The sequence below is a fragment of the Chaetodon trifascialis genome, chromosome 20, assembly GCF_039877785.1.
Source record: "Chaetodon trifascialis isolate fChaTrf1 chromosome 20, fChaTrf1.hap1, whole genome shotgun sequence".
Taxonomy (NCBI): domain Eukaryota; kingdom Metazoa; phylum Chordata; class Actinopteri; order Chaetodontiformes; family Chaetodontidae; genus Chaetodon; species Chaetodon trifascialis.
Genome location: NC_092075.1, coordinates 5,762,031 through 5,787,967, shown reverse-complemented (window position 1 = coordinate 5,787,967; position 25,937 = coordinate 5,762,031). Strand labels below are relative to the sequence as shown.

Below are 25,937 nucleotides of genomic sequence, written 5' to 3'. Positions count from 1 at the left end.
TGTTAGAGAAATATGATTTTTGGATGCAGGGACAAGTGCGACTTCACCCTCCGAGTAAACACTGTGCACAGTGCGTCATTTTTTTTGACACATCTGGACAGTTTAAGGGCGAATGTACCGTCACACCGGGTCCCCGTTTCCACACTGGTCCTTTAAGCCGAGCGGGGTGCACACCGGACCTGGCGGGGGACAGTTTGGAGCAGGAGCGCAGAGGGGAAGTTGCACCGCCCCGGTTCAGGCAGCAGGGCTGGAGCAGATAAAAGCTCAGATAGTGATTGAAAGTGATGGTAAAAGGATTTAGCCTGGGCATTAACTGAGGGAGGGAGAGAGAGAGAGAGAGAGAGAGAGAGAGAGAGAGAGAGAGAGAGAGAGAGAGAGAGAGAGAGACGGAGGAGAGAGAGAGAGAGAGAGAGAGAGAGAGAGAGAGAGAGAGAGAGAGAGAGAGACGGAGGGAGGAGGAGGAGGAGAAGGAGGGAGGCTGATATTTTCCATAAAGCCTTTTTTTCTCTCTTTCTTTCTGCCCTTGAGCAGCCCGGGTAAACCCGAGCTTGCAAAGAAGTGGGAAGAGGAGGAGGAGGGGGGGGGGAGAAGGGCGGGCACAAAGCCTTTCCTCAAAGTCAATATTTTATACTTTTGATACTCCTTGACGCTGGATTTCAGTCCTCTTTTCCCAGCCGTTTCTAGATCTAGGACGCCGATCTAGCGTGCGCAGCCATCCACGGTGTGATCAAAAAGTATCCGGCAGAAGGCAAAAACAAACAGCGAGCCGTGCAGGCGGGTAACGGGAGTACAGTGAGGACCGCGGCGGGGAGCGAGTGACAGCGGATGATCGGGGGGCATCTCTTTTTTTTGCCCAAAGAGAGAGGGGGGACGTGCACGTACTCCAGCGCCACGCAAAGTGCTGACCTGTCTCACGGATGCATGTTAGAAGTAAGTATCTGATACAATCTCACACCACGATGCATTTGGCTTTAGCTCTTTGAAGTCTGCACCGAGAAGCTGCTCTGAGTTGCACACAATATACCCGGACCACTCCAGGATAACCGGAGAGGGGTGAGAGCACTTTCAGCTGAATTTACACTGTTTTAGACGAGGCAGACCAATGCGTTAGTGCGAGAATATGCAATATCCGTAGAGCGTGAGCGATGCTGCGCGGTGGGATGCACTACTGAAGAAACTGACACACCCCTGCAAGACTGTCAGTGTCGGGAAATAGCTTTGGCGACTTCACTTGACAGCTGAACTAAGTCAAGAGTCCACAGGGTTTGTATGGGATAGGCTGTGCAAGGAGCAGGCTTCTGTCAGTGCGGGATGACAGTCGGATTATGATCAATGAGGGCACGCTGCAAAAAATGTCAACCATATTTATTCATGTATTCATGTATTCACTTTAAAATCGAGTTACAGTTAAAATAAGTGCATAAATCGGGCAGTAACTACTTCCAGTGCAGTTTGTTTGGCTTAAAGTTCATTATGAAATTAATGACAGCATGCTGAAGTCAGACAGAATAATGAAAAGGCCTATAAATCACAAACTCCCGAGAAAATGACAGTTGATTCTCCCTCGAAACATTTGGGAGAATAATCATCTCCCCTTTTGCGCTTTTTGGCATATTTTAAGAAAATAAATGAAACGTGCTATTACATGTGTCTTTCTGATGGATATTTCTTGCAGTGCAATTATTAAAAAAGCCCATCTGTAGCCAGCTCTCCATCTCCAGCATTGGAGAGCTGTGGGAGCAATGACATCTCAGAGGCAGCACCCGGCAGCAGCACGTGTTTTTACGCACAGGCTTTTCCACACAGTACGGCGCCTTCCAGTGCGTTTTTCATGTGCAGCTCTTTGCATTAAACAGCGCCGAAAACTCCGCAGATCAGAGGCGGGTTTGGCCAAAGTTGTCCGCCTTGTAACCAATGTGGTGTGCCACACATCCACTTAAAAGTTCTCCTCGTAAATGGGATGTTTTTTTTTCTCCACTTTCCAAACTAAATTACCAATTACTGCGGCATAATTAAGGAGTTAATTATACCACGAAATAAGAACGCAACCCGGCCGTCCACATGTATATTTCAAAGACTGACATTAAACTTTTATTCAGGCAAAAGAAAAACAGCATGCAGGACAGATTTCAGCTCAAGCTGAGCTCTAAAAAGATCACAAGTATATCCCTGCATTTACAGTGAGATTAAAGATGTGATGGAGTGATGAGGATATGTGTCACATCACACTAACTCCCTGCTTCTCCCGCATTTGTCCTCATTTCGCCCCAGGACAATCAGAGGAGCTCGGCCAGTGCAAAACGTCCAATGGATATACCTGAAGACGCAGCGACTTCTCCTTCAGCCTCCCCGACCAGCTGCGCCGTTTCCCCGCAGGACACCGCTCTCTGAGACATGGATCCGCGATAACACCCCGACTCCCAGCAACACTATGGTTAAAGTGTATGCCGAGATTAATCTCTGTCACATTATCCGCCTCTCCACCCACCGCCCATCTTCCTCAGGAAGTCAGCCGTCAAAACAAGAAAGCGTCCCTCTCTCGGCTCTCTGGGGGCCGTCAATATTTGTGAAGAGACACTGAGCAAGTTGCCGATACAGTGTTCTCCTGTCAGCCATCAGCCTGGAGGCGAGTTGTCAATTTATCTGCACCTCACCATTCACAGTACAGCAGTATGGTGGTCGGGATGTCCACTGTTTCCTTATGATCGCCGCTCCATGCGCTTCACCTCTCCTCTGAGCTCCGTGGCCCCCTCACCCTGCGCCGGACCCCGCTCCAAACACCCCCCAGCCTGCCATGCTCCTCCAGGCCGTGTTTCTGCTGCTGCTGCACTGCTTGGCCTCCACTCTGGGCCAGTACGAACTGTGCAAGTCCCTGGTGAGCACGGATGAGGGCTCGGTGTGGGAGCAGTACGCGTGCCAGCCGAAACCCGCGTCCATGAAAGACTACATGCGGATCAAGGTGGATCCGCCCGGAATCACGTGTGGAAACCCGCCCGAGAGGTTCTGCACTCTGGTGAGTTCATGTCGGCACTTTTTTTCTACTTTTGTTAATAACTTTAAACTGAGTGTACACATGCAAACACGTGCGCCACACCTGCAGAAAACCTTATAAACTACAGTTAAAATATAATTAAAAGTGTAAAAAGCACACTTAGAAATTAACTGACATTTTAATTTGGAAATTTGGACAAGATCACAGGGTCATGCAGTCATGCTGAACAGTGCCAACAGTTACAAGTAATAACTGGTCCAAAGTCAGAGCAGCATTCACACTAAAAGCTATAGGGACCTAGAAGGGATGACACAATGTAAATGCAATGACTTGGCATGGCTCGACCTCCCTCCGGAGGTCCGGAGGTGTTGTTTACATTAGCATGGAATTGGCAGGCTGGGATCCGGTTTGATTTGGGCTTCCAGAAGACCTCACATTTCCCTGGGTAAAACACTTATAGCGGGACCTTTTTAGTTCCAAGGACACTGAAGGGTGAGCTGGAGGAAAACTCGTTAAAATGTCTGCCACAGCAATATTTAACGCACTTTAGCCTGCAGGCTAGTTCCCATCCCAGCTAATGCAAGTGTAATAATTTGAAACAAGGGTTATAAAATCATTGTAATCCTAAGAAGACTGCAATTAAGCTTCCCTCTTGCCTCTTCAGTGGAAAGTTTTATATCTGACTCATAGGGTTTGACTCATTGTGTATGTATGTGTGTGTGTGTGTGTGTGTGTGTGTGTGTGTGTGTGTGTGTGTGTGTGTGTGAGAGAGAGAGAGAGACACCAAGTTCCTCCTCTTGATGATTGCCCCACTGCCACCGAGTGTCCACTCACCGACTTGGCCAGTATTGAAGGCGCCAGACCCGACTCAACAGCCATGAGTCAAAATCTCACAAAACGTGTTCTAGAGAGCGTCTACATCACATCATACAATCATGTCATGCTGTTAATTAGGAGTCAGTGTTCTGTGTGAATGGAGATGTGTTACTTTTTTTTTTTTTTTTTACAAACCACCCTCCACAACAGTCCCGCTCCCTTCCTCTCACTGACACTAACAACAGTACTTGGGGGTCATCTGACAGGAGCAGGAAAGATTATTGTGCTCCTCGGATACCTAATGGTTAATGATTTGTTTAATGTAGAAGAAGCGGAAACCACTGTCGTCTTGAGAAAGCTTCTCCGATGACTTGTCTTGAGACGGGAGACGGACAGAGGCAAGAGAAAGAGGTGGAGGGCGGGAGGGGGGAGTGAGGAGAAACGCTCGCTGCCATAACGTATTGACGTCTGCCCCCTAATGGCCCTGGCCTGGAAACTTCTATGTTTCTGAGTGAGCAATGATGAAATATTGATGGGCTCCTTAATGGGCTTCCTTACAAGGGTTGGCCAGCGTCGCTCCATCCCATGGATCCATGAGTGCGCGGCTCGGCTGCTGAGAGAGGAGGAAAGAGAGGGGCACAGGGCGGGACAGGAAGGAGCCTGGTCTTAGTCAGCGCTTTTGCATCGGACGGGGTCTTTACGGCGGAAAGTTCTGGTTCTTCTCAGGTCATCTGGGGCCGTGGGGATTGCAGCAGGCCCCTGAGTGCACTGGCCGAGGGATTTAGAGGGTGAGGACGAAAGTTTTCTAAACAAGCGAGGAATGCCAGACTCAAATCCCACCATGATAAGAGAGCAGAGTAAGTTTACTTCTAACTAGAGGATTATTTAACAAATTTTTGGCTATTAGGGTCCTGACGAGCAACAGAAGTTGCTTTTCAGGTATGCAATATTCCATATTTTTGCATTTATCTCACAGAAATGAGGGATTCTGGTGTAAGAATCACTGAGCGTCTACACATTGTGTACTCCTAACAGAGATTTACTCGATCTATACACACTTCAGCAGGCAATCAAGACCATTACTTCTCCTCTGTCTTTCTTTTGGACCTGCCAACTGAGTATCAGTTGAGGGTTATTGGTATACAGATCATTTATTTTCAGGCAAGCCGCTCTTTTATTTTTTCACTCTTCCTTTTGCCCCCGGATTTGGCAGCTTTACAGAAAAGCCAGTTTCTTATCTAATTGGTGTACATTTACATTCACTCATTCAGCAATCCCACAAGTCAAGGGAAAGTCAGGGCACTGGAAAAAAAAACAAAAACCACTGCATCACCCAGTGCGCAGAGCTGCTCATCCTTAATAAGACTTGAGACATACTGCGGAAGATGCAAAATAATTTTTTCTCTCACCCTATGAGCGCTCCAGACTGTTCCTAAAAACTATGGGAGAGTTCACTTTTTTGGGGGGGTTTGATGTTGAGGCATGCTGTAGCTTCCCCTGCTTGCATTGGTTTACAGTAGTTTTTGGTCCCTCCATCTCCAGAGGGATGCGTTTTTTCCACTCTATTTATCTCTCTTGTTTTCTGGGAATACAGCATCCTTTCTCCTCAGCCAAACAGGCCAGCATGTTGGCTTCTTTCAACATGACGGGCTTCCAGCACTTTGACAAAGATGCTACTGTCACTAGTGCTGTGTTAGGAGCTTCAGTAGTTTCTTTGTAGTTTCTCTGTATGATAGCTGCTATGGAGTCTTAGCTTGCAGTTGAGGATGATGGAGTAAGGAGGTTTCAGGGGGGTTAGGCAGTGTGTTGCAGAAGGGGGATAGCTAATGATGAGGGAGAGGTGAGGAAGATCCAAGCTTAGCTAAGCAGAAAGATGAAATCAGACCACAGTTCCACAGTAGTACACACAGTGTCGATATGAAAATGCTGCATTCAAAAAGGTCTCGCCGTGCTGTTGTTTGTTATTTAGTTTTTTTTGGTTTTGAACCGAAACCTTCAATCAACCATCTCTCTCGGGGCCGAGAACAGAGAGCAGCCGAATGCAAATGGGAATGCGTGCATGTGTATAAGAATGTACAGTTTGCCGCGCCGTTGACGGGACCGGCAGCGGTGTGTGAAACGTGCACAGCTCAGCCGACCACGCACAGTAGTATGTCTTCGAAAGACAAAAAAAAAAACAACAACACACCTTCCTGTTCCACAACACATATGCCCGTTTTAGAAGGTAGAAATCAGCCAGCTCTAAAAATAGACATGAGAAGAGAGAGAAGCCGCGCAGCAGCGGAAGGGGAGCATGCAGGAAGGGGAGGAAGATGGCAGCTGGTAGCGTGGATCAGTGCTTCCCAGACTGGGCCTATGGCCATGCTTCATACTCCCTGCCCAGTGTAGCCCTGCCAGGCCCGGCTGGCCTGCCCTGCCCAGCAGTAGGCCATCAAGGCCATGCAAAAGGGCCACCCACACCCAGCGGTGGGCCATCCCTGATGCACCTCCCTGGGGTAGAAATCGAGCCCAGGTGGCCAGTGTCCTAATAATACACCCTCAGAGGTGAATTTGGTCGCAGCATGAGCAGGTTTGACAGTGCGGGGCATAATTAACGAAGGGAACAGAGAGAAAGAAACAGGCAGCTAAAGAGAGCGACAGAACGAGCGACTGTACGAACACGGGAGGCGGGGGAGGGTGGAGTGATGTAATGGCATGGCTTGCTTTCCCATTAGGACACAGTTGAAAGTGATCAGAGTGTGTTTAGATGTGTTGGCAGAACGGGGGGATGGTTATAAGTGAGATTTATCCCTCGCCGAGGTGATACTAAGAGGGATTGGCTGCAGGTGCTTAGACAGCCCGAGGTGAACTTAGTAAACCGCCTTGTCTTAGCAGTCAGGATCTCAGGACTGATGGCTGTTTGGAGACCGTAGAGACGACAGAGCCGGTGTTTGTCTGCGAGAGAGAGACCGGCCACAACATCAGAGCGATGATTTAAAGGGAAATTTATGAACTTGGTTGTCATTATCATATTTGTGTCTCTTACGATTATTGCTCACGTTAGAATTCTACCTACCACCACCCTCTGTTGTAGAGATTTGTAAGGGGTGAGGAGCACGAGCCTCTTTGCTTTCCAACAAAACTTTGATGCAACAGAATCTATCTGAAAAACACAGACAGAAAGAAGTCCCCTGGAAGCGACTGCAGAAGTATTTGAGATGATTTCTGTTGTGTGGAAAGCTGTCGGAGACTCGCACTCTTTGCTGCTATTAAGATTGTTCGTGCCATACAATTCCCCAAATTTTGGAAGTGTAGCAGAAATGTAGATAGCAAAAACAACAATCTTTGGGGCAAGGAGCACAAGTCTCCCGCAACTTTCCAGAAAACTTGAAACCAACAGAGATCCTCTCGTATACAAGGATTTCTAAAGGGATGATTCAGTGTTTACTTTCAGTCAGACTCAAAGACAAATGTTTGATTTCTGTTGATTTGTTTTTCTTTATGGAACTTTCTGGAAAATCTGTAGGAGACATGTGATCCTTTTCCTTATTGACACTGTCCTTCCTGGAATCTGCATTTCCTAAAAACCAGCACCACAGAACTGATAAGGATAATGTCATGAAGAAGGGGTGAACACCATAACATCGCCCAGGCTGATGAACAACAGAACATCCCTCCAACGCAGCTCCTCAATTAAAGGGGAAATAAGCTGGTTTTGTACATCAAAGTCTGTTTACAGGTCTTGGGGAGTACTACATATGTGAAAGAAGCTGCATAAAGCCTCCTGTGGCTCCAGAGGGAGCTGCGTGAGGTCTGAAGACTACAGGTTTGAAAGTGAAATCTGGGGGTGTGGAGTCAGACAGAGGAGAGGTTACAAGCCCTCTGTAGCCTGCTCCTCATCACGCGGCTACATTAGCCTCCGCTTGCATAACACAACTGAACCTCTGGTTGAACTGCCTGTGGTCGAGTTGCATTGTGGGTAATGCAGGCCCCAAGTTTTGGCAAGGAAGAAGAACAAAAACTATAAAAAGGAAGAAGAAGTTGCGACAGAATGACATTTTCTGGGTAGTCTCAGAAAATATCACGGTATATAGTATTACACAGTTATTAGTATAGTATAATTACCAGTTACAATGACCCTTCAAAGAATAAAAACTTTAAAAAATTATAATTTCACATAATATTACGTCCTGACAAACACGAAACTTTATATAAACTCAAACAATTTAAATGATACTAATATGGTAGAATTCAATACCGTACATAAGCAAATGTACATGGAAACCACAGTATACCATGAAACCAGTATCCGGCTGCAACCCTACACCGAAAGTACAAAATAATGTAAAGATCTCTGTTGCACAATCCCAGACTCAGTCGTCTCAAAGCTGAAAATCCTTTTCCAGCTTGTCTGCCTCTTTTTATCTACATCTCCTCCTTCATGATTGGTTTAGATTTAATAACAGACATCAATAAAAGATAATAGCTTTTACCTGAATTCACCTCATCAGTGCACTTCAGGAAAACTCTCCCTGATATTCTGTTCTTTCAGTGTGTCTGCTCTCAGTAATACCTGGATTCTTAGATGACTTCCTAATATAACTCGTCCTGGTCCGACTGTGGTGATCTGAGCTGGACGAGCTCTGCCGCTGCTCTGGAGCAGCATGGTGTCCCTGCTCCGTCCTTCTTCTCTCCTCCTCCAGCACAATCACACATGCCTACAGTAAACATTTACTTTCGCTTGCACGCACACACACACACACACACACACACACACACACACACACACACACACACACAGACATAAACAACACCCGCCCACGCAAGCACACACACCTAAGACACATTTACACTTGCCGACTGCTGTCTGGTACTTGGCGAGACATTTTGCAGCGAGCGAATAATCACTGTTTCAGGTAATTAAAGTGAAATGCAGGTATATGATTTTATACATGTATTTCACACACACATCCAGACTCATGAATGTAAGCAATTTCAAGCTACGCACACACACCATCTTCACTCAAGGTAACAGGAATCTCCAGTATGATGGAAAAACCTCCAACAAAATAAAAGATTAACGTTATAAGTGAAAAAGCAATATCCCTTTCCCTTCCCCTCTGTGGCCTTTTTAATGGGAGGGTCATTTCATTTGATGTTTCTCCAAAACAAAATAAATTGTGTTCTCTGAGTGTGTGTCTCCCTACTTTTATTCCCCTTGCTAGCAATATAACTTAGAAACTCCTATAAGTGGAGGAAGACATAAAGAGGAGAGAGAGGGCAAGGCGGTGACAGAAAATATTTTGAGGGGGACAAAAATGGTCATAAAAGCGAGGGGGGGGGGGGCATACAGAGATGCACAGTTTTCTTCATGCTTTATTTCTGTGGCAATGCATAGCGGCAGCTTACTGTTTCTGCAGGCAGCTAGTGATGCAGCTGCGTTCAAACGCCGACATAACTCACTTCTAAACTGATGCTTGTGTAAGATGAATTCTTTGGAGGTCTTTTTATTTATTTATTTTTTTTTAAGTTTCGCAATCAGCCCTCGTAGCTGCGGCGTGAAGCAAACTTTAGCACTCGAGGAGTCATTAATGAGTGTTCAGAATCGCATTGTTATCCCACAAGCAAAAACAAGGAAGTCACTCATCGGCAGGGGCACCGTGGCGGCTGTTGTCGTGGAGACAGGATCCCAGCGAGGATAATTGCTGGAGGGGCTTAGCAGTGCGGGCCACCTGCCGCAGCAGTTGGCCGGGATCTGTGTGTGTGTATGTATGTGTGTGTTTGTGTGAGAGTGTGTTTGCGGGTTTTCGTGGGTGTGTGTATCCTGGCATAGATATATACTGGGCCAGTGGCAGGAGGCAGAGTGGGATAAGGAGGACAAGGCGCACAAAGGGCTTAAACATAACCTCGCGTAAGTCTCTCATGGGGGATAAAAAAAAAAATCTTCCAGTGTACATTACAGTACATATCACCTTTACTGTAGCTAATCCTAATGGGCTCGGAGAGGTCAGAGCAGACTGATGAACAGCAGCGTGCAGCTTTCTGCACTCAAAAATGGCAAAGAGACAACAAGATGTAAAAAAAAATCTATTGATCACTGTTTCTTGTCTAGTTTGTGGATGATCCTGCACACAAGGAGCTACCCTGTGTGCAGTTTCATGCATTGTATCTGGGACAGTGTGACAGTGCGATCATTTTCAATAGGATTTGTGGGTCGTGGGTCATCCCGAGAACAACAGCCGACTAATCCACTCCTGCGTGTCTAAACGTGTGTCTGGAATAAGGTCACGAGGTGTGCTAATGGAGGGCTACAACAGCAGCTGGGCCGCCACAGCGCAAAGTAGCTTTCCACTAAAAGGAGCGACTGACTTTCACTCTAAACGCCTTCATCTAATTCTAATTACCTTTTCCGGTTGCAGTTTATGAGCGTTGCAGATTATCATCTTAAATGTGTTTGCGCTGACAGTGATCACCATCTGAGTCAGTGCAAGGGAGATAATTGGGTTATCAGATAGATAACAATGCCGCTGTGTCGTTCCAGTGAGAAGAGAGAGAGATAGATTATCAGCAGTTTTTTGGTGTACAGATACTGTAGTTTCACTGCTGCGTCTTCCCGTACATTATGATCCTGTATGGTCTTCTGTGCCGCACAGCTTCCCTCAGCACCGGCTCAGCGTTTGCTTATGTTTGGAGTTTTCCCACTCTGCGTTGTCACCATAAATCACATGATTTATAATCTCAGCCTCGCAGGATTGTAACTTTTGCTTTTGTTATTAGACCAGTACAGTGGATTTGACTGACTGCTCACTTTCCCTCGGTACAGTCCAATGACTTTATTCAAAAGGCAGAACTGTCGGCGGATGCAGCTTCTTGGCAACAGACGTGAAAAAGTCTGGAAAGAAGCGGTGACACACGATCTCTGCTTGCACAGTACATCGATATTATGCAGTATTGCTTTCGCGTTGGAGCTTACATCATACAGAAGAAAGTGCTGTTTGAAGTGATATTTTGCCCAAAATCCTTTGAGTATTGAACAATCAGCCTTTGTAGGCGTGAAAGGTGGCTGTAGGAAGTTTGCTCAGCTTGAATTCATGTTAGTCGCAATGGACTCCAAATGGAAAAGTATTCAAACATCCACAGAAACGTCCACTTTCCATCTGCATGCTCAGTATGTTACAGTCACTCCACGCAAATATGGCTAAACACAACTTGCACCTCAGTCCTCGCGTGTGATTGTGCGTTGGTTTGCACGTGTTAAAGCCTCCTGCTGACTGCAGCCGCCATCAAGGATGAAACTATTTACCACCGCCTTTAAAGTGTTTGATACTCGAAAGATAGACTACGAGGAGAATATCATTTAAAGTCTTCATGCAATCTTATCCAGCAGTTGCAGCTTTACATTTTATTCATGTTCCCTAAGTTTGGTTAATTCATGCTCTCAGTGTAAATTCAGTATCTTAGTCATACGGCCGCTGTAATTTGATAAACAGCTTAGTAGGCTGTAATACTGCAGTGTTAATTTTACGCATCAGTCAAATCAGAGTAAGCATGAATCTGCATGAAGCATTTCATTTTATGTTTCCCTGCATTAAGATGTGTCTTTTTATGATTCTCCTTGAGTTTAATGTTAGATATGGTTCAGAAATGACTGGAGAAAAGGCACATTAATCAGGTGTATTACCATCAAACTGCTAAATGTGGAATTGGGGATTTAAGTGAAAGATAAAAGTGACTTATGAACTTTTAGAACAAAAGCTATTTATCAGACTTCTTAGGACTTCAAGATTCCTCAATTTAAGAGAGCTCCTGAGGTCTCTTAAGTTGGATAAGACAGATCTGAGATGAGACAGACATTAGCACACATCTTCTAAAAGCAGAAGAAACATGTGTGATTCAGAACAGGACAGTTTCAGCCCGATATTAGCTATTGATTTGAGCATTGTTCTTGAGTTTACAGGGGCACAAGCAACAAGAATAAAGCTGGCATTGATTTTGTTTGCGATCACTTTTTATGTACTACAGATATTACGAATTTCCCACAGAACGGAAATGAAAATCACATACAAACATAAGAGGCAGATGTAAGGTAAATCCTCACATCTGATTGGCTCTTTCTGCTCTGAGCATACACACTTGGGAGCTCCTGAAGGTCTTTGCTCTTTAGTAGAAGTGAGTCGTTCTCAACTGTTTTACTCCTAAATCGGCTGTTTCGAGTCTCCTTGGGTGTAATTCTTAAAATGTGTGATAAATAAGGGCCCAGTGCTCGACAAGGTCACGCTGACGACAAAGTCAAACAGGATTTGTTTTATGCAGAAACAAATTATAGTAATTTTTTCTAAAAGATGAGGATGTATGAACACTATGAATTACAAACAAGCTTCTGTTACTGACTTATTTGTCCCATGCAGGTCAAATTTTAAAGTTTTAGTGCCTTGCTCAAGCAATCATTTGATGTCACTGTGGGGGTAGATTTGAGTCTTTACTTCGCCTACTTTTCTTCTTACTACTGTTTGTCATTTGTTCTTTGTGATATATTATTCAAATATCTAAAAATATTCCAAAAATAATCACTCAAGTAAATCTGCTTTTTCTTCTTCTGTAGTTATTGTTGTCAACATATTTTCCATTACCTCACCAAACAGCATTTTAAGATGAGCTGGCTGCATTTTTAAACACTACAACTGGAAGTACTGATAACACTAAGAGTTAAAATAATAAAAGGAACAAAACAAAGAAGAAAGGGGAGAGGATGGAGAGGAAGAGGAGGTGGAAGGAAAAAAAGAGGATATTTTAAGACATGCTCTGCACTCCATCAAGAGCTTGTTAAGCAGGATGCAGTAAAATTCTGAAAGACTATTGAATTCCCATTAAATAAAGGAAAGATAGCATTGGCTATAAAATGTAGTCAGTCACTGCAAGTGTGGAAAACCGGAGTGGAGACACTGCCGAGTGTCACAGGCATCAGCGGCTAATCCTTAACCTAAATAAAATGTAATAGCAGAAAACTGCTGGGATTTTTGGGGAGAAAATTTAATTAATCTGTTACACAACTTTGGGACTTAGATTTTCAAGTAATGCCACAAATGTGTACATTGAAGTATTACAAAATAAGCCAGTGGCTGTGTGTAATGAATACTTGGGCAAATGGTACAAATAATGACCCCTCTGATCCATTGATTGACTGTTTGACTCAATATCGGAGAAAATAATAGCCCCTTGTCAGTCTAATTAGTACATCCTGGGGGCATGTGGAGCCGCCTGAATGTGATACACTGTAAACAGCGTTACAGCTGCATTTTGCAAATTAAGCACCAGGAGAGATGACTGCGTGTATCTCTGGGATTTCCTTGTGCAAATATTTAACTTCTGTGGTGATGAGGATGTCAGACAACTGGCTTACAACAGTAAGCTGCATCAATTTGACTGAAACGTCTGCAAATGTCTCAATATGACGAGCGGATGGAATTAGGGATTCTGGGAACTGGAAATTTAGAAAGTTACCTGAAGTACGGCGGAGGGCTGTGAAAACTCTCCATGCAGGTCACGGGAGGTACGGACGTGACATTTTTTGTAACGTGGAAATGAATAGATAATGAATTTATCTTTGTGGTAGAAAAGGACGATGAGCGGCCTGAAATCTGCGAACAGAGAGTGAAAGGCTTCTCTTAGTGCAGGTAGAAAGAGGCCCCTTCTCCTCTGTGAGGAGTGTGAATAATCCCGTTGACTTCTCAGTTCTGTGGAGAGGCCGCCACGGCTTGAAAGTCTTGGCATCACTAGAAGAGGAGGATCAATTCGCTGGAGTTAAAAGTGCAGCGGCACTCTGCTGTCTATGCAAAGACAGTGATGATGCACGATCCTCTTGACCTTCACACTTCCTGTTGTGTTGTTTGGCAAGTTTACTTTTAAGCTCTCTGTCCCTCTTGGCGAGGAGTTGAAGGCACTCCTCATTTAGATACACAGCACCCTTTGTGGGAACAACATGAATGTGTCTGTGGAGTCACTGACACAGTAGAAAAAGTTGAAGTGCTGATAAACGGCTATATAAAGGGGAACATCCATATTTTAGCTGTAGAAGATTGGGACACTGAACTAAACATTTTGCTGCAAGACTTGTTGTTGCTTCATCAATTGAGACGTTTTAGCTGAGATTACATTCTGACAGAGTCTGTCATGGTGGATTACCAAATGGGCAAAGCAGGCAACTGCCCCAGGGACCCCAAGACCCCATGTTCACTGTGTTGCAATTACTTGACAGTACTTTGACTAATTGCAATTTTATGCACCATCAAAGCACATTACAAACTGAAATAATAAGGGCAACAAGGTGGCTCATGCTTTAACGCCTTAATTATACCAGTTCATGTTATGTTTATATAATATATTGTTCACTAAATTTACCACTAACTAACCACAACCAAACCTGGGGCCAGTCCATATTCTGTCATTGGAGAACTTGTTGGTTCGTGGGATTCTGGGCAAAATATGACAAAACTGTGTAGTTTGCTTTATGCTCTATACTTCAATGCAACAGGACTCACACACTATGCACAAAGCCCAAAGCTTAACTTTGTCCTCAGGGCCTCCGATGGGTAAATCTGTCCCTGACTCTTTGACTTAAGGGGCATATGATTAGATTCATTCTCAAACCCTGACCGCTCTGTCTTCATCTCTCTTTTAGGAGAATCCATACCTGTGCAGTGACGAGTGTGATGCCTCTAATCCAGACTTGGCCCATCCTCCTCAGCTGATGCAGGACCGTGAACGAAACGGCTTAATCACCTACTGGCAGACGGTCACATGGCGACGCCACCCAGAACCCTTGCTGGCCAACATCACTATGGCCTGGAACAAGAGTCTGGAGCTCACAGACGACATCCAGATCACCTTTGAGTATGGCCGTCCTACAATAATGGTAATGGATAAGTCCATGGATCACGGACGCTCCTGGCAGCCCTACCAGTTCTACGCTGACGACTGCATGGACGCCTTCAACATGCCACCCAAACGTGTGCGCGACTTATCGCCCGCCAACATCACACGGGTCATCTGCACTGAGCAGTACTCGCGCTGGGTCGGCTCCAAGAACGAAAAGAACGTGAAGTTTGAGGTGCGGGCGCGCTTTGCTGTGTTTGCGGGACCACGGCTACAGAACATGGACAGCCTGTACACTCGCATGGAAAGTATGAAGGGATTGAGGGACTTCTTCACCTTCACCAACCTTAGGTTGAGGCTTCTCAGGCCTGCCCTCGGAGGCACCTATGTCCAGAGAGACAACCTGCTCAAGTACTTCTATGCCATCTCCAACATCGAGGTACCTGCCAGGTGAGGGTCAACGTCGACTATTAAGGATGTCCATTTTTGCCATATATGTTTGATACATGTCCACTTTCTTTTAACATAAAAACAGAATTCATGTGGACCAACAAGGTTTTTGTTTACACTTTCAAAATAAGAAAATGAGAGCTATACTATTCAGCAAAATTGTAATTATGTGGTGTGTCATCAAACCAAAACAGTTTTGACGACCAAAGACCGCAAAACCAAATTCTCACAGCGTTACAGCTGCTACTATCCACGTCCACAAACCAAGCCTTCAGAATATGACATGAAATCACAACGGCTAGCAAGACACTTTGTCAGCACCCTTTATGAATAAAGGTTAGGAAAAACACACAAACACAATACAAACAAAAAGAATGAAAGTGAAATAAACAAGAAGTTTGTAGGCACTTGGTGTGGAAGTGGTGATGCCTCGAATTCATATCATGAACTCAAAGATGCTATGAGACACATCCTCCACAGTGTGCAATAAACTCACATTATCACTGTTGTCGCACAACAAAAACTCTTGAGTGTCAGTAAAATGTCCACTTTAAGGCTTATTCTAGTGCACAAACTAAAGGCTTTTCACAGGGACATTTTCTTCAGCAGGAAGTAGATGCAGTGAAAACTATTTAGTATTGATACCACTTCCAAGTGTCATTTTTCAGAGCTTTGAGAGCCACAAATAAGGTTCAATTCACCTGCATTGTACTGGGCTAACAGAAGTCTGAAAACAGCAGTAGATAAAACAAACCATCTGCATGGCTACACCATTGAGTGTAAGCAGAAAACATGTCTTTTTCTACACTGGGCGAACAGATCCTTTATAAATCTCCCCTGAAGTAATGCCTATTTCCACATAAAAGATAAAATACTACCAGTTTAGTCAAATCAATAACAAAAGATAGCACACTTTCAATCATAAAGCAAGCGGCATACTGTTGAATATCTTTCCTCAAACGTGACATAGAAAGCAAAACCACCTGGTGATGAACATACCCTCTGGTCTGACATTCATGCACACACACTCGCACACAGCCGCTGTGATCTGAGGGCGTTTTAAAATGACCCTATCTCTCTCGACATGAATCCTGGTCTGCCTGTCAGCGGCCCGTGAGGACAATGATTAATGACAGAAACACACGGCCTCGGTGGTCTAACGTAAACCACCATCCACATTCTGCCGGGGGAGCCGGGAACCCTTACATGGCAACTTTGTGACAGTGAAGGATGCTCGGGCCATCACGCGCCTGCTTAGCATCAACAAGCCATCTCTCGTACCTTTCAGAATTATCATTCCAATCAATACGGCAGGCTGACATTTGAATGGTATTTAACATCCTTGTTGGGATGGTGTGGAATGGGAAGAAGGAGGCGTGAATTTATGTATGTGTGTGAAGGGGCGGGGACGTGTATTACTCATGTTGTGGGGACATAAATCTGTTTACACAGTCACATTGTGGGAACTTGCCGTCCTTATGGGGACACAATGCAAGTGCTCATAAGGCAAATCATAAAATTTAAGGGTGAAGATTTGGGTTAAGGTTAAGGTTTGGCAGTTATGGTTAGGATTGGTGTAAGTCTGCAGGAAATGAATGCAAGTCAATGTAATGTCCTCTGAAGGGTTGGAAATCAGTGTGTGTGTAAGGGAGAGATAGTGGTGGTGGGTGAGAAGGGGAAAGTGAAAATGAACGACTGTTTGAGAGGGGCGTTTTATGTGTTTGTGCGTGTGGAGTCGAGGTATGGGGGGGTGTGTTTGATGAAGTCCTGAGTGGATGCTGACACAGCATATACACAGACACACACACACACACACCCCTCTGGCACTGTGGAAAGGGCCTGCAGGTATTGATCACAGCCACTTTTCAGGCTCAGCACAGACTCAGAGAGCGAGGGAGGGATCAGCCCAATACCCTGGGGGTGAATCAGTCCATCACCTCCAACACAACCAGCACATTTAATAATCAACCATCCCTCTTATTTCTTAACATTATTCTTATTATTTAGTGGTCCACAAGTACACCACATCGAGGAATTTATCATTCATCTTGATTTCCATGTTGTGCCAATTTGCTTGAACCCCCCCCCCCCCCCCCCCCCCCCACACACACACACACACACACTCACACACTGTAAGCTCTCAAACATTTCCCTTCATATTTATACTTCAAGAACACTTTTTTAGTTTCTCTCATCATCAAGAGAGCCCGGTGACAGCTGGCGATAGTGTCAGTATGTGCTGGATCTGGTAACAGAGGCCCTAAATTTAGCCCTGTGGAGATGACTGAGGCCAGTCCGTCTTCCGCCCCGGCCACCCACACCTCCCGTAACATAATCACTAATCAATAAGTTATTCTGGGCAGCCAGCAGGAGTATTAGGTGATAGTGGTGGGGGGTCTTCAACAGTACAGTACAATCAGGAGTGTCTGATGCTTACGGCTGGGAAATTGATTTTGGGGAGCGAGACGATTAGTCAATGTTCCCTGGACAAAAGGCTAAGCTATTTCATCTCATCTCATCTGGCCTTAGTAACATATTGGGATTTCCAATGCTTAAAATTTGAATAATGAATATTCCATTCTGTGAGTGCTCCGGCGGGGACGGCACACTGAAATGGGTTTTATATGATCAAGACCGAGTGGCAGTGTACCGCAGGTCGCCACAGTAATGAGATATGCTGGCGTTATCGATGGAGAGAGGGTTGTAGTCACTTCCTGGCCGTATTGTATGTCCCCAGGCCTCTAGCTGTGGCCCTCTGGCTGAACCCAGTTGAAAGTAATTATTATTAGTTAACTGTTCTTAATGACCTGAGCTGAGCCTGGACAGAGACAGCAAAACAAGCCCTTTTTCCCATCAACCAGTGTAAGATGTTACCTCTATGGGACGTGTCTCTTTTATCTGACGCTGCATTGTCAGAGTGACTGGCCGGCCTCTAAAGAGCTGGCGCAGGTATGCGGGAAGGCAGGTACTCAGGGCTAAATAGTGCTGCTTTATCAATAAATACGTAACCTGATAGGCCATTAAGTGCAAACTCAGGGAAGCTCGGTTTGACGGGAGGGAGGCTGTAAATTTAGATTTGTGGACGCGATGAAAACACTCAGCAAACTGGATCTTGAGCGAGATGTGAGAGGGCATTTAGGGTGGAGGGCAGCCAGAGGTGGGGCAAGGATTCCGCAGGGGGCAGAGAGGGTCAAACAGAGGGAGTGGAGGCAAACTCAAATTGGATTGAGTCGATAGAATATTATTATGTGATTCAGCATCAGCTCACTTTGTGTTGCAAAGTTCTCCCAAGGTTAACTGTAATGAGCTACAGCACTGACTACAATATAAACTCTAAGCCAAGGTGTTTGGGGTTTTGAGAGCCTCGGGCTTTATGCTCATTTAACAGGCTATATTCAGCCCTTAGATGTGGCCATTTCCATATCACTGATGGGCCATGTGAAAGCCATCTCCAACCATCAAAGATAGAGTAGCAAAGCCTCAACTCTATCATCATTTACATCAGTGAAATCATATTCACCAGGAAGCTTGACTCATAAGCAGAGCTCTCAAATTCCACCTCATTCATTGGATCTCCATCTCTGCACCCCTGTTCCCTCTGTCACCCGCTCTACTGGACTGTGGTGTGGACGAAAGCGGGCCATAGCCAGCCGGTAGTCTGCATTATGGATTAGACGAGGGGTCATGGATTGGGTCTTTTTAATGAAATAAGCAGCAGGTCGTACGTTGGGTCTTTATAATGGAATAAAGGAAAGACTGTAAGCTCAGGAAGAGGCAACTAAGTGGATTAGGGCCAAGACGGAAAGGAGGAGATGGAGCAGGATGAGGAGGAAGGCGAGGTCTGCATCGTTTTTCTCTCCTTGCTGGTAATCGCTGCAGCATCAGGCCCTCTTTTCCCCGACCTCTCAATTTGATTTGATTGGCTGATGGGGGGGGGAATGACATTTAAGAGAAGCCAAGTATGCAGTCTGTCTCTTACTCCCCTCCATCAGTCAGCACAGCAAGCGAGGAAAAAACCTCAGCACATGTACAACGTCACCGCACCGTCGCGGTGGACATCACTGATCATTTACCCATTAAGTTTGTCAAGCCGGCATGCACGTGGTGAAATAAAATATTTTGTAATAAATTATAAAATACTATGTTAAATCTCATCAGTTTTATAAAAAATGAACCCATTATTGGCATTTCAAGGAATCGATACATTTTAAATATAACTGAATGCATTGATTTTTTTTAAAAATGTGTTTTTCCTAATTGGCAAACTACCAAGCAAACAAGATAGAAGGAAGAAAAATTTGTTAAAAGTTTGTTTTTTGGCCAAACGTGAATTTGAAAAAGAAGTATATACCGAACCATGGGAGCAGCAAAGTTTTAGGGGGAAGTATGGATTAATTTCTGAGCAAACTGGAGGGAATTTATTTAATACCAGTGCCACTATTTTGCTGATTTTGGTTATATTTATTGAGGAACAACGAACTAACAAATGGAATTTCTATCACAATCTCTACTGTAAATTATATCAAGAGTCTGCATCCACACTAGCAGCTCTGTGTAGGCAGCATACTGTATGCACAGCGATGCTTTGAGCTAAAAGCTAATGCCAGCATGCTAATATGCTTACAATGAAAATACTTTCATGCTGATGTTCAGCAGGTATTATGTTCATCATATTAGTTTAATGTGTTAGCAAGCTAGCATTAAATCTAATTAGCACTTGACACGAGTACAGCTGAGGCTGACAAGAAGTCATCAGTTTTGCAGGTCAGGAAAGGAGAAGTTAAAGGATCAAAGTATTTATGTATCTTGAAAAGAACACGAATGTCTGTGTCTTGACAATCCATCCAATAACTGTTGAGACCTTTCACACAAAACCACAAATGCTAACCTCATGATGGCGCTAGAAGTCATTAAGATTCATCATCTGGGAACATCTGTGCCAATCCATCAAGTAGATGTTGTCATATTTCAGTCTGAACCCACACCGCCTCCCCTGCAGATGTTAGCCTAGCTAAAAATGTGGAAAGAGCCATAATAGTATTAGTACCATCACTACTACTACAGCTGCTACTAGCAGTGCAACACAATGCAGTGCTTCAAATCTGTGGGCTTTAACCCATAATTACATTTCATAGGCCCAGTCTTGTCTAAATGCCCAATCTCTTTCCAACCACTAATTATTTTCCAGTAGTGAAAATTAGTTAAAAGCAGACCTGCCAGAAAAACAAGCCATATGAATGCTAATGATATTCAGAGTGTTTTTACATGGTCATGTTGTTTCATGCCTGCTTGACTCATTTATCCGTCGTTTGTCTGTGTTCCTCTCGGAGCCATCCTGGCCCCCTGCTGATGCAGCTAATGTGCTGAGAGGTTTAAGCTCTCCATCTCCTCACAGACTCGAACAGACCGGCACCGAAAACTTTACCGCTATCTATTAGCATGTTCAGAGCAGAGAAAGGACAGTCGGAGCAGTTTTTAACGGCGACTTTAATGTTTGTGTAGATGTGCTCATTCGTCTGTTTGTGGTTGGAATATGACAGCAGGAGCAGCACAAGTCCTGCTTCACAAAATTTGCTGCTGTAGTCATGAATACATAATCTGGATAATGACATCTGATCTGATCTCGGGGCCTTTGCATTTACACCTGATTTTAATAAGCAATCTCTTTATCTCAATTCTGCCCTCACTGAGGTCAGATTTCAGTATGCTAATTACTAAGTGGGGCTCAACAACCATGGTGCGTCTCAGGTCAAGGGGAGGAATGCTCTGGACAGGTGTCGTTCATTCTTAAATCCCTTCCAGAGAGGGACGACTCGCCAGCTGCTGCTTCTACTTGCAGCTTTTCCTCGGCTTAGCAGGAAGAGATGGAGTAAGAGATCTTTTAAGAGTGAACGGGCTGGGTGGAGTTCTTTCTTGAGAATGCGACCATGTGTTTTCAGTGAACACACACATCACCGTGCATTTGGCCCACAATGCTCAGCGCGCATCAATCATCACATTTGCTCTTTTTCGTTGTGCTGCTAATGTGAGCTTTGTGCAGTATGTGTGCAAACTATCCAGCAATCAGATCATGATATAAGCCTGAAAACTCTGAAATACTACACGACCAATTCTGGATGTCAAGGTGCAACCGAAACACCTGATATTAACACGCCATCTCATTAATGTGTTTTTCCTTTTCCAGATGTAAACAGGGTAAGAAGGTTCACTTGTTCTCTGCCCATGCGGAGCCACATCTGGACCAAGTTTATTATGATTCATTAAAACTTTAACCTAAACCTTATTTTATTAGTAAATATTTAAAAAAAAAAAAAAAAATAGAAACTCAGTAAAGTAAGCTAAAACAAATTGTTCAGACTTTAAGATTATATGAAACATGAAAAACTCTCCACTGGACTAAAACAGTAGTTCCCAACCTGGGTGTCGTAAGGTGAATCCAAGGGGTCCTAGATAAATAAAGCGGGACTGATTTTACACATTGTTGTGACAACTTTTGTGAAATCCTGTGTGTGAGTACTACAAACCATTCAGAGAAGTGTTGTGGCGCCTGATAAAGCCTTTAAACGCATTAATCTGGAGCTCCAGCTGGACCTCCTGGATCTTATTCCATTGTCTCACCTGCACCTTAAGCAAAACGCCCGCACCGACGCAGCTCGGGTTGTGCTTGGTCTGAATGAAGAGTTGCATTGTGGGTAATGTAGGTGTCCAGTTTTGACAAAGAAGAAGAATGTGTGGAATACAAAAAGACGACGTCTCTGGTTGTACTGCATCGATTGAGATCCTTAAAAAATAAATAAAATGTCTATCTTAGGGCCCTATGAAATCTGTTTTAATATTTCCAGACTGATACAATAAACTGATAGAGTAAAGCTGTTAGAGCTAGATTTTGACACACAGCCTCAGGATTTAACTGAGTGAGTCTGACAATGAAGTGAAATGCCATCATAAATCAGTGGAGGACTCTTTTAAAGGAATATGGAGGAAGAAAAAGCAAACCAGGCCAGTTGAAGTATAAAGCTTAACTCTCCACTGATCACTTATGCCAAAAAACAAAAACAAAATTTAAATTTTAAACTGCAACACGCTCCGTTAAATATTCAAACCTTCAGTAACCCTGATCTGTACTTCTGCAGTCACATGCCTCCTGAGGGATGGACTAATTAGACTCTTACTGTGGCTAAATCTGACTATTACAAAGGTTTTATTGTTGTACTGGAAGCATGAATGGGGATGACAGGGTAGACAGCGAGGAATCTGTGGCCTCGAGGCTTGTCCATCTTCTCCACCAGAGAACAAGGAAGAGCAGATGCTCCTCCTCTGCTCCCTCTTGGAGCCTCCAGTCTTTTTGTGTCTGTTATTACCCGCGTAGGGTGACTTTGACGTCGGAAACTGTCACCACTCTTTCTGAATTACACCAAAGTTTTCTTTCGCGTCCTTTGCGGAGTGAAGGTGAGAGGATGGGAGGTATAAGCCTGGATCAGGGGGAGAGGGAGAGAAAGAAAAGAGGGAGGCAGATGATGGATTAACTCCTAGTTCCATGGGACTAGCTGGGGTGTGTGATTTTGTGATGAATGATGTGAGGTGCGATGCTCGGTAAATATTATTCTCCAGTTCACACGGCTGCCACAGAGCACGGTAACATAGTCTCCACACATATTCTCCATGTTTTCCAACCTCGGTTGAAATATTCTGTTTCATGAGAAAACCGCTTTTCCGCTCTCCCTCATGAATGAAATATACGATGCATGTTTGATGTGCGATGAGGAGAACATAGAAGCGGAGGCTTATGCGTTGCCACCAAAGACAGGAAACCTTCATGCGTGGATCCTCCCATCCCGCTCAGACTCCTCCCCCTCTGTTCTGTCTCCCTCGGAGGCAGCCGAGCCTTGGAAACAGATCACTTTTTAAATCATTCATGAGCACTCCCAGAAAAGAAAGGCATGCAGAAAGCTGAGGGACCGCAATGAGGAATGTGTCATTGTTCCTCTCATATGCGATGATTTATGACACAACGGTTGTAACTGATTTGATAATCACAGTTTATTTCCCCTCAGAAGGGAAGAAAGTTAAAGTCAGCGATTTTGCCTGTTTTCCTTTCATTCCCCGCCTTTTGTTTCACAGACAAACGTCTTTTTTTCATCTCCTCGCTCTTCAATAGATTTTTCTTTTCTTCCTCCACACCCCCCCATTATTCATCCCGTAAATATCCTTTTAAATTCACAAATACAATAAAGAATTCTCCCCACCAGCGCCTGCACTGTGCCTTACCCAGCATCTGGTGAGGGGGGAATCTCTTGATACCACGAGCGTGCTTTAAAGCTGAAAAGCATGCTGGGAATTCTAAGTGGGAGAACATGAGGTAGAGGGAGGGTGTCCTTGGAAAGATGGTTTGTTCTCAGTCAGCCACATTAATTAGCATAGCATTATTACAGGCATGGTGTGTTCAAAAACACACCAGCGTCTTCCTGTCGCCGTCATTACGAGCATGCAGATGGGCACAGACAAGCAGCTCATCGACGGCAGTCTCAATGCCAGAGACGGAAAATAAGTCAAATAATGACACGCACACCAGCTCACACTGTGATCAATCAGTTTTTGAAGTCAGTTTACCACAGCGTTCCCCCATCCTGGGGCCTGGAGGGTCGAGAGTCTGCGTGTGTTTAAATCCAGCAAAACAAGGCGGCAGGTGATGTCATGCGAGCATTGTTTAGTTTGGTGAAACTTTTGAGAGAGACACAAAATGTTGAGCTGTAACCACAAAATGAGTAAAGAACAAAAAGCGGGAACTGCTAAGTAATCAACAACTTGCTGTAAAACACACATAAGTATGTTACATAAGTTAAAATAAGTCTCTGCTGACTTCACAGGGGACATGAACAGTGTCCCCAGGTGAAAGTCCTGTGTTTGTTTAACCCATTCGTCCACCCAGACCCCTCCATATGAAGGCTTTCTTGCTCTTTACACTACATCACCTGACTTCCTCCTTTACTACAGCCACTAGAGGCCGCTGCCTGACAGTAAACGTAAATGGGACATAATAACCGACTTGCACAGACGACCTACATGGCTCTTTTCTGGTGAGGAACAAGAAAGCGGGATTGATCATTGAATTCACCTGCTGCTGTCTTTGGATCAGTCCTTCTCTTGGCCCTAAACGGCACACATTTGAAGACATGTGGTTTATTATCCATCGGCTCATTTGCTGGCTAGTAAGAACATTAACAGTGTCTAAAAAAGTTCAAGAAAGCTTCATATTAAATCTGCACAAACCAGAGGTCATTCCATTCATTTCAAAACAGTGCTGGGCCTCTGCGACACAACCAGAAGTAATTAATTTATATGTAGATTATTAAGCAAAATATGGTAATTACTGAATAAGCGAAGTCATTTCTGCTCCAGTTCAGATCACTGGTAAACACTGTCCTTTCTGTTTTTTTTCTTTTTTAACAAAGACCCCCAAGTTTTAGTCCTTGTACTAATTGTCTTGCTAACTGCACTGTTATGTTTTGAAGCTCTCCTTTCCTCCTTCCCTCTTCTCCTCCCTTGTTCCTCTTTCCTCACCTCCTCTCCTCGGGCAGCTCTCTTCTCCCTATGACTAATGATGTTCTTTCAGTCTCAAGGTTTTAGCAGGATAATTATATTAACCCCTGTCCTCTGGCTGATCCCAGCTCAGCTCCTCCACCCCAGGCATCCTCCCCTCCACGGTCTCACTGGAATTAGACGCTAATACACACATGGCTATACAGGAACAGTTGAATGTGTGTGTTTTGTACGTGTATATATCTTTAGGTGTGTGGGGGTGTTTGGTGACTTTCAGGAGACTTTCCGCAAATGAGTTTATCATTTAAATGAGAGGACATGCGGCTAAGAAAATGAGAGAAAGTATGTAAAGTAATTGTGTTTGTGCGAAAAACGAGGTGCGCGGGTGAAGACGGGTGGAGGCCCGCAGGTGCAGGTTTGCGAATGTGTTGCTGTGTTAATTTATAATAACATGCCTTCACACTTCAGGTTTAAAAGTTCGTGTGGCGGGCATATCGTCTCATAGTGTATTTTGTTCTGAGTTCAGCAGAGTTTTTCATTCTGATATCGCACACAAAAGACATGAAGATCCTCCAACGATCCACATCGCCCCTGGGGGTCCACAGGCTCTCTGGGGGACTGCACAACAGGAAGAACCCTCCCACCAAACCCCATGTCGCCCGAGAGTTTCTGTCTCTTCATCACTTTCTCATTCCTCCCGTTGCCTCCCAACCCCCTTTACTTCTTCCACCTCGTTCATTTCTTAAATAAGAGGAGGATGTATAATAACGTCCTCCCCTCCGACTCACGCCCAATTTCCTCTCTCCCCAGGTGTTACTTACATTCAGCAGCAGTAAGGACTCTGCAGGGAGATTACACTTTAATATCCAGCATAGTTACACAGTGATCTCAGGACAATCGGGGCTGGATGGAGCGAGGACAGACTCTCTTTAGTGGAGGGCGCCTTAAAATGCAGTGACATGGCTGCTTCAGTAGGAACAGTGTCAGCCATTCTGCATCATTCATGCTGCATCATGCAGCATGAATATTACAATGCTGGCATGCAGAGTCTTAAATTACCACCCGCCAAGTGCCAAATGCCAGTAAAATATGTCTTGTGTGGACGAATTAATAAGGGTCACCCATCACAGTGGTCAGTGACTTTTGAGAGTGCGTCTATTCATGGGTGATACCATTCAGCATATGTTATTTATAGGACAAAAACATTTCATTAGTATCACGCAGAGACAAGTGGAAAAAAACAAGGTGAAACTGCTGATCTTAAATCTGCGTACTGAACACAGATACA

General features: G+C 44.5%; 1 protein-coding gene across 1 annotated transcript in view; it reads left to right on the top strand.

Moving 5' to 3' along the window:
• Positions 1–228: 228 nt before the first annotated feature.
• LOC139348987 (sarcoplasmic reticulum histidine-rich calcium-binding protein-like) overlaps positions 229–25,937 on the top strand; it is a 58,646-nt gene continuing 32,937 nt past the window's right edge. The window contains exons 1-3 of the mRNA XM_070989425.1: positions 229–930; positions 2,272–3,013; positions 14,466–15,109. Of these exons, the coding sequence (XP_070845526.1) occupies positions 2,795–3,013; positions 14,466–15,109 (863 nt within the window). The 5' untranslated portion in view covers positions 229–930; positions 2,272–2,794. The remainder of the gene's footprint in view (positions 931–2,271; positions 3,014–14,465; positions 15,110–25,937) is intronic.